Source organism: Elephantulus edwardii, unplaced genomic scaffold, assembly GCF_000299155.1.
Source record: "Elephantulus edwardii isolate Elephantulus edwardi_28Jun2011 unplaced genomic scaffold, EleEdw1.0 scaffold00115, whole genome shotgun sequence".
NCBI lineage: Eukaryota > Metazoa > Chordata > Mammalia > Macroscelidea > Macroscelididae > Elephantulus > Elephantulus edwardii.
The window spans coordinates 7,779,534-7,794,550 of NW_006399865.1; the positions used below are offsets into that span (position 1 = coordinate 7,779,534).

At 39.0% G+C, this 15,017-nt stretch overlaps 1 protein-coding gene across 1 annotated transcript in view; it reads left to right on the forward strand.

Moving 5' to 3' along the window:
* Nucleotides 1–14,740, forward strand: part of MOSPD2 (motile sperm domain containing 2) — a 49,466-nt gene extending 34,726 nt beyond the window's left edge. The window contains exons 6-14 of the mRNA XM_006892386.1: nucleotides 368–406; nucleotides 3,023–3,147; nucleotides 6,076–6,252; nucleotides 6,823–6,935; nucleotides 8,887–8,983; nucleotides 9,766–9,862; nucleotides 10,373–10,502; nucleotides 13,845–13,947; nucleotides 14,603–14,740. Coding sequence (XP_006892448.1) covers nucleotides 368–406; nucleotides 3,023–3,147; nucleotides 6,076–6,252; nucleotides 6,823–6,935; nucleotides 8,887–8,983; nucleotides 9,766–9,862; nucleotides 10,373–10,502; nucleotides 13,845–13,947; nucleotides 14,603–14,740 — 1,019 coding nt within the window. The remainder of the gene's footprint in view (nucleotides 1–367; nucleotides 407–3,022; nucleotides 3,148–6,075; nucleotides 6,253–6,822; nucleotides 6,936–8,886; nucleotides 8,984–9,765; nucleotides 9,863–10,372; nucleotides 10,503–13,844; nucleotides 13,948–14,602) is intronic.
* Nucleotides 14,741–15,017: the final 277 nt, after the last annotated feature.

Here is a 15,017-nt window from a genome sequence, read left to right on the forward strand (position 1 = left end):
TAGAAAATTATAATTGAAGCCATAAATTGGTCTTGGTAACCTTTGTTAACATTTGTTGGCCTTCAGCAGTAACATGACATGCTACATCCAAAGACTCACTTGCCATCATCTATTTCCTTTCCTGCCTTTCTGCAAACAAAAGCAATATCCTTGACAATCTGTTTGTCAAAGGACAGAGACAGTATTCATTTTGTGCCAGCAGTCATCCTGAGTGGGCCCCTGACCGTTCTGAGCTGTTTTCTTCTAGCACTACTCATGCTTTGCCAAATTAGAATTCAGTCAACCAGCAAGGCCAGGCATAAGTGATATTAATGTGAAGGTACTGAGTCACATTCATTCAGTTATTTTTCCCCTTTTTATCTTTTAGCAAAATTGGTTATCTTTGATATGCCTTGGATAATGAACGGTGAGTTTATTATTTATACTTTCTTAAAGTACAATCTTTTTTCCCTTTTTTTCTTTGCTAATCTAGCCAGTTTATTACACTTGGCATGCACTTGTAGAATCTGGAGCTAAAGCACCTCAAGGCTATACTCCTGAGAAAACTTGGCTAGCATTCTCATCCAGGCTCAGGAGGGGACCATCAGTGTTCTCCACAAACAGCATAAATATTCAACTTCTCAGATAAAACTGTCACCACAGATTAGGATACATCATAGAACATGGGCCTGGCCTTCAAGGGTTAATCTTGGAAAGAGAGCTGAATCTAAAATCCACCCCAAATCCCTGTAAACACATCATCCTTACAAAAATCTCGATATAGTTTTATTTTAAAAAGTCTTTATTATTTATCAACTTTAAAGTGATTCTAAGTTTTATGTTATATTCAGATGGATATTTTTATTTTTGCTTGGATGAATCAGTTATTTATGAGAAAAACAATAGAATCAATGAAACTAAAAGTTGACTCTTTATTGAAAAGATCAATAAAATTCACAAACCCTTAGCTAAAATTACCAAGAGGAAAAACAACTCAAATGACTAATGACCTATCGCTACTAAAGGGTTATTACTACCTTCTTTCATTTCTAGAAATAAAAATAATTACAATATTTTGAGTAGTTATCCATCTACAAATTAGATAACCTTTATAAAATGTATATATTTCTAAAAACACACAAACTACTAAAACTGACTCATAATAAAATAGAGGGTCTCATCAGACTGTAACAAGTAAAAGTAATAAATCACTAATTTCAAAATTCCAACAAAGCAAAGTCGTAAACGAGATAGCTTGACTGATGAATTCTACCAAATATTTAGACAGTTAATACAAGGCCTTTCCTAGACACTTCCCCAAAATAGGAGAGAAGACTTCCTCATTAGTTCTCTGGTACTGTAATTACCATGATAGGAGAGCCAGATTCAGACATCACAAGAAAATTAAACATCAGTATTTTTTATAAGAGTGTGTGTGTGTGTGTGTGTGTGATGCACACACGTGCTTTTTAACAAATACTACTCACCCAGTAGTGGAAACAACCCAGCTATCCATTGCTTGATAAATGGATAAACATGTTCTATCCATAATGGAGTATCATTCACCCATAGATACATATGCTGCTAGATGGATGATGACCCTTCATGACAGGCTAAGTGAATGGAGCCAGTCAGAGGGAGCTGTATTTGGTCTGATTCCATTTACATGAAATGTTCAGGATAGGCCAGTGCATAGAGAAGGGAAGTAGGTTGTTGGTTTCCTGGGGCTGGAAGGTGGCAGGTGGAAGGAATGGGTACAAGATTTATTTTGGGGATGATGAAAATGTTCTGGAATTAGACAGTTGTGATTGTTGCACAGCTCTTAAGTGTACAAAAAAGTGCTGCACCGTGTACTTAAATCAATGCCTTGTATGGTATATGTGTGCTATACCTCAATAAAACCATCATTAAAAAATCCATTTTTATATTAATTCAAGTCACATAGAATTCAATCACAGACTTTTTAAAATTGAAAATGTAAATGTTATAGAAAAATTTTAAGGTATAGTTAACCAAAATAAAGATGTAATATTCTGAATTTTTTAATGCTTATTATGCTGACTTATTTCCTGAAATTGTATTCATTGCCATTTTTGTACCTTTAATACTTTATTCTTCTTTTAATTTCTTAAAACTGTGTTGAGAATACAAAGCAAAACCTCACTAGTCATTGTACTGATCCTGACTCCTGGGGACCCCATATGTGTCAGAGCAATACTGTTCCAAAGAGTTTTCAATGGCTGCTTCCCCCCCCCCCACCCCGCCATCAATTTAGCCAAACAAGTGAGAAAGGTTTATTAAGGTAATAAGACAGAGGCATAGCTAGTGAAAGGTAGGCCACGCCAAAGAGTTAAAATGAAAAAGAAAGACGAAGAAAGGGATAATGGACCCCCTGTAAAGACGGGTGAGCTGCTTTTTAAGAACTAAATGGTTAGGAGTACAATTTCTTCTTATATATCCTCCACAATTCTGTCAGCTGAAGGGTATGTGGGAAAGGCCGGGAAACTTGTGTTCAGAAGGCTGTCTGGGTAGTTGGCTCACCCCCATAATAATGAAGAGGATTGCTTGCTTCCTTCCCCTCCTGATTTGATTAGGTTTTTGCAGATTGGGAGGATGTCAACCATAAGGTGGGACATAAGTGACTCTTGCCAAACTGCTTTGCGCTCAGTTCCTGGAAAAGCACTGCAATTGGATTTAGTGTTGCAATTCTTAGTGGTTGAGCTCATAGGTAGATGTGTTCAGGGCCCAAAACCGTGGCCAGTTTATTCATGCAAATAATAAATAATCACAGGGTGATTTAATATTTCTGAATCTTCATGGACCATTTGACTGGTAAAGGATCGTGACAATGTAAATGCCTACAGGAATTAACGAATGTGAATTAAATAGAGTGTCATTTAAACACAAGTATTAACAGATTACAGCACCAAGGAATTTCAGCAGGCCTAAGTTAGCACGTACAATAAAGTAACTGAAAATGAGAATTAAAGGACTGTAATTAAAAAGGAATTGTATTTTAATAAAGTTACTGTTTTCCCTTCAGCTGCTTTCAAGCTTGTGAAAACTTGGCTTGGTCCTGAAGCAGTGAGCTTGTTGAAATTTACGAGTAAAAATGAAGTCCAGGACTATGTCAGTGTAGAATACCTGCCTCCCCACATGGGTGGAACTGTGAGTATAATGCTTAAAGCTTTTCTTAAAAAAATTATTCCATATAATAGCCCTTTAGACTATTTCTGGATCTATCCAGAGGCAGATAGCCTGAAGGAGCAAGCCACTCTGCAGACATTTAATCTGTAATAGTCACGTTGTACGAACTTTAGGGTACCCTGTACATGATTCTGAGCTGAAAAGATGCAAACGAGTATTCCCTGACAAGTGTCCCTCCCAACTTTTATCTCTGACTACTCTACCCCCCTCACTAGTTGAATTTCTTTATCTCCAGAGATGTATGTTACTCATGAAAACAAATACATGTATCTAATTCTTCCTCCCATAGCCTTTAAACAAGTAGACTACCTAGGCACAGTTGTGCAAAGCTTTTTCACACTTGTTTATAGCCATACAATATCCAGTTTGTAGGGGAGAATCCTGAGTTATTTACTTTTGTTGTGTCTCAAGTTTGCTACCAGTTTTTTGCTGTTGAACTGTTGTAGTTGTTGTTACGTGCCGTCGAGTTGTTTACGACTCATAGCAACCCTACATACAAGAGCCCTAAACCCTGCTCTATCCTGTGCCAACCTTATTGTCTCTGACACACCTACCCCCATTATCCCAGTTACTGAATCAATCCATCTCATAGATGGTCTTCCTTTCTTGCGCTATCCCTCCACCCTCCCAAACATGATGTCTCTCTCCAAGGACCGGTCCCTCCTTGCAACATGTCCAAAGTATATTAGACAAAGCTTCAGAATCCTTGACTGCATGGAGCAGCCTGGTTTAACCCTCTTCAGGGCAAACCTGTTTGTTTTCTTGGCAGTCCATGGTATATTCAGTACTCTTCTCCAGCACCACAGCTCAAAGGCATCAATTCTCTTTCTAGCTTTTTGAAATCTATAAGCTGTTATTAAATATATAATAGTGAGAGGGAGCTCTGGTAGTCTAGTGGTAAGAAGCTGCACTGGAGTCCCAAAGGTATGAGGTTCAAATCCACCAGCTACTCTGTGGAAGAAGGATGGCCAGTTTACTCCTCTGTGATTTACTGCCTCTAAAAACCCACTGGAGGGTCAGCTATGGATCGGTTCCAACTCAGCAGTACACCACAACAACATAACATTAAGTATATGCTATCAAAAAAGTTTATTGATTTTACTATTACAAATAAGTGGCCAAGACTAAGTATGCATATGTTAAATATTTAATGTTGTACTACAATGAAGTTGTCATAATGATGAATTTTTAATATAAACTATGAAGCCTTTGGATATGGAATGTTTTGGGCTACTTTGATTGAAATTTCAGTTCTTTTATTTATTAATCTACTTTATATACTGCCTGCCTAGTAAAATGATATTCAGTTCAAACATAGGACTAACAAGATGAAAAGTTCTGGTATGTACTTTTGTTTGTCTGTTTCCTTTGAATAAGGAAAAAAACAAAACACAAAACCTAAGAACCAGTATTTTTATTTTGACGTTTGTAACTTTCCTATTTGAGGGTTTATATTTCACATTCATTTGCTCCCTTGAAAACATAATCTGATTCTTTTAAAGTACTGCCTGTGGTTGAAATAGCAACTGTATTTGATTTTCTATTTTTAAAAATTTTCCCATGGAATTGTTTTAACTTAAAATTAACAACATTTAGTTTTAAAGAGTTTTCTTTTTTGTTCCGAAAATAGGCTTTTTAAATTTCTCTTCTCTCTTGTTTGTGGGATATTTCTTCAAAATTATAGTCAAATTTGTAGCAGAACCACTGTTTAACATAATTTTATAAGTTTCTCAAAAGCAATACTAAACACATGAACCGTACTGATGCATATAGGTCTGCTTTGGTTCTTTAACTATTATTGTATATTTCACTGTATGTATCAGTAAATATATAACCCGAAGCCAGACCCACTGCCATCATGTCAGTTCCAACTTATGAGGTTGCTAAGGCTGTAATCTTGCTGAGAGTTGTTGTGTGTCATCAAGTCAGCACCAACCCATAGCTAACTCTCCTCAACCCTTCAGTGGGTTTTCAGAGGCAGTAAATCACAAGGGAGGATATTGCTTGTCCAACTCCCACAGAGCAGCTAGTAGAGTCAAACCGTGTGCCTTTGGAATTGCAGGGCAGCTTCTTACCACTAGGGCACCAAAGCTCCCTAGGTAGGCAGCCTATTTTTCCTACCTCAAAGCAACAGACAGATTCTAGTCAAACAGCATAACTTTCAGTTAGTGGTCCTACAAGTTAGTTTTGATAGCGTTTACCAATATGCATCTAAAGAGCATCTTTACCTGCTCTTGACTCCTTGAACCTTTTTCTTGTTGATTTTCACAGTTTTATCTGTCTGTTTGCTACCATTCGTGTTACATTTTGCATGCTCCATATTTTATTAATATTTCTTGTAGTATGTTTAGTAAGGCTCTCCCTACTTGCACGTACTGTTGCTTAAAATTGCTCTGTGTGTTGTTCTGGAGTTTAGCTAGCTTTTACATACACATATACACACACAGAGGAGTTCTGATGGCCTAGCAGGTAAAGGATTGTGCTCCCAACCCAAAGGCAGGCGGTTCAAATCCAACTGATGCTCCAAAGGAGAAAGATGGGAAGCCTCCTTCCTAAAAACCCGCTGCAGGATCAGCAATATGAGTCATTTCCAACTGGATGGCATACAACAACATACACACACATACACTTAAAGCTTATAGCCGCCTGAAATTGTTGTGCGGATAAAGAAGTAAGGGAAAGATCCAACTTGATTCTTCTACAGATGGCTAGCCATTTGTCCCTCACCAATTATTGCTGTCTTTCCTTTTCTATTGAAACACTTTCATTTTAAATTTCACTAACAAATTAAATCTGTTGTCTTGACCAGCAAAATGAATTTTAAATTCATTAGGAGCATTCTTTCTCTGCCCACCTCTTAGCAGAATGGTGCCACTTCTTTTCTGATAGGATCCTTTCAAGTATAGCTACCCACCACTCGTAGATGATGACTTCCAGACACCACTGTGTGAAAATGGGCCTATTACCAGTGAGGATGAAACGTCAAGTAAAGAAGATATAGAAAGTGATGGGAAAGAAACCTTGGAAACCATTTCTAATGAGGAGCAGGCAGTTCCTGTAAAAAAGGTAATTTTAAGAATCCCCTTGAGCCAGAAGTTGCTATTGGTGAGTGACTTGGGTATGTCCCTTAATTTGCATCCTTTCAGCATCCTTCTATGTAAAAAGAATGGAGGACAATAGGACTAGCTGACCAATAGAGTTGTTTTAATGTTATAGAAAAGACCAGTGTCATGCTTTTGTATAAAGGTTGGCAAAACTTTTCTGGAAGGAATTGTTTTGTCTAAAATATCCTAAACTAATTAATTTGAAGCTCTGCTTTGATCCTGTTTCTCCACCTCATTTTTTTAAAAGCCCTTGGTTGTCCTCTTCTGAATAATCAAAAGTTTAATAGTAGTACAAATATAACATGAAAATTTAGAATTAATTATTTTATTTTGTTATTATTATTAATGTGTGTGTGTGTGTGTGTGTGTACCGTCAAATCGGATCTGACTGGTACAGGAGAAGATTGCCCCTCCTTCTCCAGCAGAGCATCTGGTGGATTTGAACTGTAGAATTAATTTTAAAACTCTTCCTATTGCCATTGTGAAATGACATTTCTTTATCTTTTCTTTATTCGTAATTTTTTACCTTTAGGTAAACCCAGCAGAATCATGTCCCAAGGCAGAAGAAAATGAAAAAGTTGACTCAAAGACAAAAGCTTTCAAGAAACCATTGAGTGTGTTTAAAGGGCCCTTACTGCATATCAGGTAATAAATAGTTGGACATTTCATTAGCATACCTTTAGAATATATCTGATCATCTTGAGGGAGCTGCAAAGTTAAGAAAACTTTTCTTTTGGACTGTTTTAAAGCTATGAACCTACAAAGGAGTTATGTCAAAATTAATCTTTCTTCTTAGACAGAGCAGCTACTTTTAGCTGGTTGTTTAATTTTTGTGACTTATTCCTTATGTGTCACGGGCTCTTCCCCCATGTTAGGTGCTAAAAGTCAATGTTCACATATTCACAATATATCTACCTGGCTAGTGTTTCTCTTCCTATTACTGATACCATTCTCCCTATGCACATTCCAGGCTGCCAGAAATGACACTGATGTTAGCCATTGGTTCATTTGACCTTCCCAAATCCAAACCTGAACCGTGAAACTTGGTTTTTTTAATTAAAGCCAAATTTCAGCTTACTTCTCCTTTTATTCTATTCTTCAACCCAAAGGATTCAGGATTGTTTCTTCTACCATTGGGCACAAACTACTTTTCACTAAAGATGTTTTGGTGGCTAATTGAATTAAGCCTTATGTTAATAGTGCTAGACCAACTTTTTAAGTGATGGCCTATCCCTTTACTTGAAACTTTTAAACCTTGGAACTGTGTTTTGTGTGTGTCTCTCATGAACAATACATCCAGACTCTTTTTGAAATCTAATCTGACAGTCAGTTAATGGACAAACTTAGTCTGTTTATGTATACTGCATTTCTAATGCATCCATGTCACTTAAGGGGTTTCACAGTTTGCAAAACCTGCATGTCACATGCACATTATCTGTGTAAATGTGGTATTTTCAGAGTTGTTATATTTGGAATAAGAACACTATATGTACAGGGGGGGCATTTGCTGTTTTTCACAGTTTTTCTTTGCCATCCCCCTTTTTTAAAAAATTATTCCTCATTTTCCCCCTCTAATTATCTGGAAGTTTTTCTGTTTTTTTTCAGTGAAGATCAGTAAAAACTTCGGTTCCAGCTTATAAATACAGAGTTATGAGCGGAAGAGCAGGCGAGAGTTGTTATAGTTGGAACAACATTATCTTTGTATGTATAGGGGTGCATTTGCTGTTTTCCACAGCTGTTCTTTGCCAATCCCCCCCTTTTTAAAACAGATTATTTTTCATTTTCCCCCAAAAGACTCATCTTGGTGATTCATCTCTTTATGTAAAATAGAAATAGTCTCATTTGCACAGTCTTGAGCAATCTGACACAGCAGGGTTAATGTCCTTAAACTGCCCAGGCTTTACTTGAGTTAGTTATTTTAGGTCACGGCCATGACAGTGACCAAGAACAGTCCATTTAGACTTTTGAAACTTGTTACTTTTGGTGTTCGATAAATTACCTCTTCACTTCTCACTGCACATTGTGTTGTTATGCCTCCCTTTCCCTATTACTTAGAAAAAAGCCTTTACCTAGTAACTATGCACTCTAACCACTGAACTAGCATAGTAACATGGTGACTGAGAAATGGTTGTTAGTGAAATTGTCCACATCTCTAGTAAACTTTCCTTTTGTGAGTTTGATTCCTCTCTATTGGTAAATTAAAACAATACTCTGTTCTACTTAATATGGAATTAGGTAAAGTTGAAGCCGTATTACCATCTTTTCTTTGATTCTTACCTGTAACTTTCCTAATAATTTAAATGAATGCTCCATAACACTGTGCTGAGTATAAGGCTAATCCAAATCTTCCTCGGTCTCTCTTCTTTCCTACTTTGCTGTCAGTCTTGGGGAAGACCACAGAATTTCTTAAATAGCATGTATCAAATCAGTAAACTTAAGATAAAACTAGATTAGGTATTTGTTTCACAGTTTTATTAACGAGATTGCTTTGTACAAATGGGCATAGGATATTAATACCATCTTTTTCTTCATGCTTACAATTCATTGTCATGTATTCTGAATGAAACATATGCTTTATGTTTTTGTCACATCATAGCCCAGCAGAAGAGCTGTATTTTGGAACTGCAGAATCTGGAGAGAAGAAATCTCTAATAGTGTTGACAAATATAACTAAAAATACAGTTGCATTTAAGGTAAATATTTATAGATATAATTATAACAAATAGATCATGTTTGAAAATTTGATAAGGGAGTGGTTTTGAACATAATTGAAAGATCAGTAATTCTGAAGTTGAGCAGTACTTTTATTTCTATTTCAGACATGCTGTGCTGCCTCCCACCTCTAAGGAAGCAACATCACTTTTCTAAAATTGTCCTTGGGATCTCTAGCTCACTCTTTAATGTGTAGTAATAGGCTAATGGGCAAATTAATCCCAGGGTTTAATGTTTGTTGCAAATAAAAGCCCAGCAGAAATTGCTGTTCTTGGCATGAATACTTTAATTCATAATACCAGAGAAAGATAGAGCAGAAAGTGCATCTCCCCCACTACACATGTGATATATTCTAAAGTGTAGTTCAGTTTGGATACTAACCTATAACATTAATTAGCATTGTTAAAACTCTTTCACCGCTACCATCATTCCATATTGTAGGCATTAACTTCCTTTGGTCTCCTGTTTAATTTCAATTAAGCCACTTGAAACTTCTAGATGGGCTTTGACTGTCTGTTGCTTTTTACTTTCTGAACACTGTGGCACCACGTGTTCTAATGTACAGACTAAACAAACATTGGAGTTGCAGGTATTTTAATAGATGGAGGAGAGATTTTTTTTGCTTTTTGGTGATAGAGGGAATGCCTTGTATGCATAAAAGTAACACAGTTGCTCTGTCAAGGATTTGTTCATTGATAACTAACTCCTCATTTGTTAAAGCTCCCTTCCCCCCTGCTTAAAAAAATATTTTGTTCATAAACAGGTGAGAACAACTGCACCAGAAAAATACAGAGTCAAGCCAAGCAATAGCAGTTGTGAACCTGGGGCGTCGGTTGATATAGTTGTGTCTCCGCACGGGGGTGAGTTGTGGGGAGTCCCTGGGGCTGGGACTTGAGACACCAGAATTGGACTCACACCTTGAAATGAAAGGAATATTAGCAAGTCATCTCACTTTACTCTTCTGAGTTGTCTCATAAAATGAGAAGGTCAAATGAGTCTCTTAATCTCCTTTCTCAACTTCAAAAGTCAATTGTTTCTAAAGCATGTCAAAGTCTGTGAGTTTTTAGAGGCTGTTACATTGCATGGAGAAAAGACTGCCCATCTTTCTCCTATTGAGCATCTGCTGAATTTGAACCACCGGCCTTTGGGTTGGCAGTGCAACTCTTCACCCAAGTAGGTCAACAAGTAGGACTGTTGAAAACCAGCAACTGAAACTGAGTATCAGAATGCCAATAAGTCTACATTTTCAGAATTTTGCGTTTTTCAGGGTAGTTGCACCATTTGATTCTTTACTACAGTGGCTTGATCCACATGCCCTGCCCTGGGTAAATGGTCCTATTTGTGTGACAAATGCCCCTTTTGGAATGCAGGTTTCACAGTTTCTGCACAAGACCGTTTTCTGATCATGGCTGCCGAAATGGAGCAGTCATCTGGCACAGGCCCAGCGGAGCTGGCGCAGTTCTGGAAAGAAGTTCCCAAAAACAAAGTGATGGAGCACAGGTATGCTTGTCACCCACAAGCCCTCAGATGTTTGTTGGGGAGAATCGGAAAACTGGTGGCAACGTGAGTGAGGCAGGCGTTTCATTAGCTGGTGTGGCTCCAGGTTCAGGGAGCACAAATGTGAAAGACAGCTAGTACCTCTGAGACAGGCAGCTCAAAGCAGAAAGGCACTGCAGGCCAGGGTGAGGATCTGACCTCTCCAGCTTCCAGACCAACAGCCCTTGCCCCCATAGTTTTCCATAGGGAACGCTCACCTTGCCTACACGAATGTGTGGTGCAGCCTTGTTTGTGTTAAGACAAAGTGGGAGGGGAAGGACCCAGGAGATCACCAGGAAAAACTGGTGAAATGCAGCTAGGCATATTCCTACTTAAAAAGCAATCTAACTATGACCAAAACCCAAAACTAAGCCAAAAACCGCCTCAGAAAGCAAAGCCATTGCTATCGGATCAGTTCTGATGCCTAGGACTCCAGAGCCATTCAAAAAGTGAGGTGTGTCTGTGATTTCTGTGTGGAAAGATGTCTGTAATATATTATTAAAACAATCAACGTAATTCACTGTATTAAAAAAGTAAATAATAAGAACCATATGATCTTAGCAATTGATGCAGAAAAGGCATTTGACAAAATCCAACAACCCTTCCTGATAAAGACATTCAGCAAAATTGGAATAGAGTCAACATCATTCCCAATGGAGAAAGACTAAAAACCTTTTCCTTGCAAACAGGGAGCAGATAAGGATGCCCACAGTCACCACTTCTTTTCAATTTTGTATTGAAAGTGCTTGCTAGGGCAATATGACAAGAGGAGGAAATAAAAGTCAACCAGATCGGCAAAGAAATGGTTAAACTGTCTCTATATGCAGAAGAATTAGAAGGAAAGAAAAACACACATAGCATTCTCCTATGAATATGTAGGTGTTTGTATTTGGTCATATAAGTGTGTCAGACAGTGATAAGTACCTTGAAAATACACAAAGAAAGGGTAGACTACAGAAGGGCATGCGCAGTGGCTCGCTTTTGCTCATTTGAGTGTTCCCATTTTAGTGAGTTCTAATGGAGCATTCCCATAGTTTAGAGCAATGATCTGCAGCCCCAGGCAGGCTGTGTCCCCAGGGGGCTTTGACAATGCTTAGAGATCTTTTTGGTTGTCACAGTTGGGGGGTGTTGGGGCTACTTTCACTGAGTGGGTAGAGGCCAGGGAGGCAGCTTGGCATCCTACAGTGGACAGTACAGCGTCCCCACAGTGGGTTACCAGCTCACTGTGTCACTAATGAGACGGAGGAACCTGTGCAGGGTAGTAAAAGACAGCCATTCGAGCAGAAGCTGAAGGAGATGAGAGAACACACTCCATAGATAACTGACAAAAAGAGCTTTGTTGGCACAGAGAATCACCAATAGAACAGCAAGAGGGTGCTTATGCCCTCAGCAGAACAGCAAGGTGGCCCGTGCAGAGGGAGTGGCTAGGGGAATGTTGGCCTTGAATAGTGGGTGAGGAGGTCAGAGGAGGAAGTGGGAGCCAAATCAGGCTGTAGCAAGAGGCTCAGGCTTTGAGTGAGCAGTGCTGTGCAGAGCTTCGAGGTGACTGGCTTATTTTTTCAAAGGAGTTTTCTGAAGGCTGTGTGGAAAATAGAACCTGGGCAGGCACAGGTGAAGCAGGGACATTAAGAGTTGGCACTTAAATAGAGCTCACTGGGCACCACCACCATCCTATGCCCTAAATGTTCTGGTGTTTGCTGACACGAAAGTGTGAGGTAGGTACTGGTAGTGCCCCATTTTCTAGGAGGGCCACTAGTAAAGGTCAAGGCTGAAGGAAATCTTCCAAAAAGGCATTGCAAGATTGTAGAACCCATTAAAAAGGTCCAGGTGAGAACGTGGGAGAGGCAGGCAGGCCTGGAGGAGGAGGACGACATGCTAATAGCGCCCAGAATGAGGCATGGGTTTCCCAGGAGAAGGTCACTCTCCTGTGTGTGGATTAGAAGAGAACAAGAAGGGGCCTAGTTGTCCCCACAAGAGGGATGCCCAAGTCTGGAGGACTGTTTGATGGCCATACAGTGGAGAGTGAGCCAGCGCTGTTAGAAGGCTCTGTGCCCTGTGGTGACTGTCCTTGAGGGGGAGACACTTCCTACAAGTATCATGTGCCACTGTCTGTGGTGTCCTGTGCTGCCATCACATCAGGAAGGATGAGGAGGGCTCAGTGTGCAGTGATGTTGACGTCACAGAGGTGACTCATGACCTGACGGAAAGCAGCAGCCATGGCCCTGAAGCATCATCTGGAAGCTGTAGAGATGGAAGCAGGATAGTGGTTCCACAGGTTTCGCTTAGTGGGAGGACTCGGTGTAGGATCAGGAGGAGGACTGCCTCAATGTCAAAGGAGCTGTTTTGTTTTGGGTTGGTTATTGGGAATGATTTGAGCTTGTTTTGGTGTTTTTTGGTTTTTTTTAATTTTAGTTTTGGTGGGGTTTTTTTCTTCAAAAAAGACAGTTTGAAAAAATTAAGAAATACTGGTGCAAAAGGTATTGACAATGACTTTAAAGGACTGATGAAATGGTGCCCCTAAATTGGATGAGTGTGTAGGTTGGCTTTGTATGTTTGTTTGGTGGACTTTCCTGTCCAGATGGGATCACAGGTAGTGCCGGCCTCTGTGGTTTGGTGCGGAAGGCCCAGCAAGTGCCATCTGCTATCTCAAAATGATCACATCCTTCGATCCTAAGATATTTGGTGAATTGTACTGAAGACCTTAGCAAAAGCTGCCCATTGCATACTGTGAAATAATTGAGTGGAACAGGTTTTTTCCCCTAACTGAAAATAGAGCGTTCCTATGAAACCTTTCCTAAACCAGAACAGCATAAAGGAAAGCAAGTGACATTAAGGGAAGAATTTGTGAGCATTCCCAACCCCCAAAATTAACCTACCAAATCACACCAAATAGCACATACAACCTAAAACTGCAGCAACTATGGCGTTCACAGACACTACAAAGCCATGGTGGCCTGACATGGGATGTGGTTCCCTCCCCAAGAAAAAGCTTGGCGGCATCATACTAGTCGCTCCTGCAATCACTGCCTCTTTCCTTAGTGGCTCTCTGCAAAACTAAGATTTAAGGCCACTTTCACTCTCTGCCTTTTTTCATAAAGTGAACAGCCATTTTGAGTGTCTCTGAGTTATCAAAAATAGGTACTAATGCAGATCCCCCATAAAAGCAAAGGGGTGAGAAGTGAATTCTCAAAAAGCTGTAGTTACCCATATTTATGATCTCAGGTGTTATGTATACCTGTGTATAAAAGCCCGAAGGTGTGTGGATGCAACAATTTCTTAAAGTTCTGTTTACTTTGGCTTTTATAGATTAAGATGTCATATTATTGAAAGCTGTAAACCAACCACACTTACATTAAAAGACGGTGCTTTTAACATGGCAGATAAAACCACTGAAGATATATGTCTACAGGTAAGGTTGCACAATTCCTGACTACAAGTACATTCACAAGATGGAATACTATGCAGCACTAAAAACTGATTTTGTAAAATACTATATAACATGGGATAGTCTAGAGAACACTATGCTGAGTGAGATAACTCAGCCTTTTAAAGACAAATGCTGCATAAGGTCATTACTGTGAACAGAAGGAAAACTAAGAAAGATGTGTATAAATGTTCAAAAGGGGAAGGGGGAAAAAGAGAAGGGGCGGGAAAAGGGCAAGGAGGGAAATCACTAGGTGAGTAGAAGTTAGGAGCTGGATGAGGGGGTGAAGGAATAGGATTGATTCAATGGGGCCTTGAAAAGAAGGGGTTAAAAAATAAATAAAAGAAAAAATAAAAGAAGGAGATCAATAGTAACTAATTATATGAAATACAGTGTATACAAATGATTATATAAAGCACAATGTATATGCACACAGTATATGAATGATTGTATGCAAACAAAAAAAAGTTGCATTCAGGGAGGGGGGGAAGAAATCAAAATTATATTTTCCCACTGGCATAAAGAAAGGTCTTTGGCATAGACATACTTCTTTATGAAGAAAAGGTGGCAACTCATAGGCAGTAAGCAGTGAGTACTGTTTTGTTAATACACTTCTTTGCTCCTTTTCCCCCTTCTTTAGCTCAATCGTTTGCTAGAAAGCAATAGGAAACTTCAAGACCAAGTCCAGCGTTGTATCTGGTTCCAACAACTCCTGCTTTCCCTAATGATGCTCTCGCTTGCTTTTGTCATCTCTTTCTTCTACTTGTTGTACAGTTAGAGAAGTGGTGCCCAGTAGGCAACATGGCTCATTCACTCGCTAGTCGGAACAAACAAGTAACAGATTCCAGCTCTTCTCCTCTAAACTAGAAAGTACTAGAAGTACATCTGTGCTTTCTAGAAGGAAACATGTACTGGTTGGGGAGAGGGAAATTGACACATGGTTTCAAAACAAACTGTTAGAATAAGGAATTACCTTGAAAATGCTGAAGAAATTGATTATAAGAGATTATATAATTATTAAGTAAAGGCAAATTCATTGTGTAAATTAATAGTTT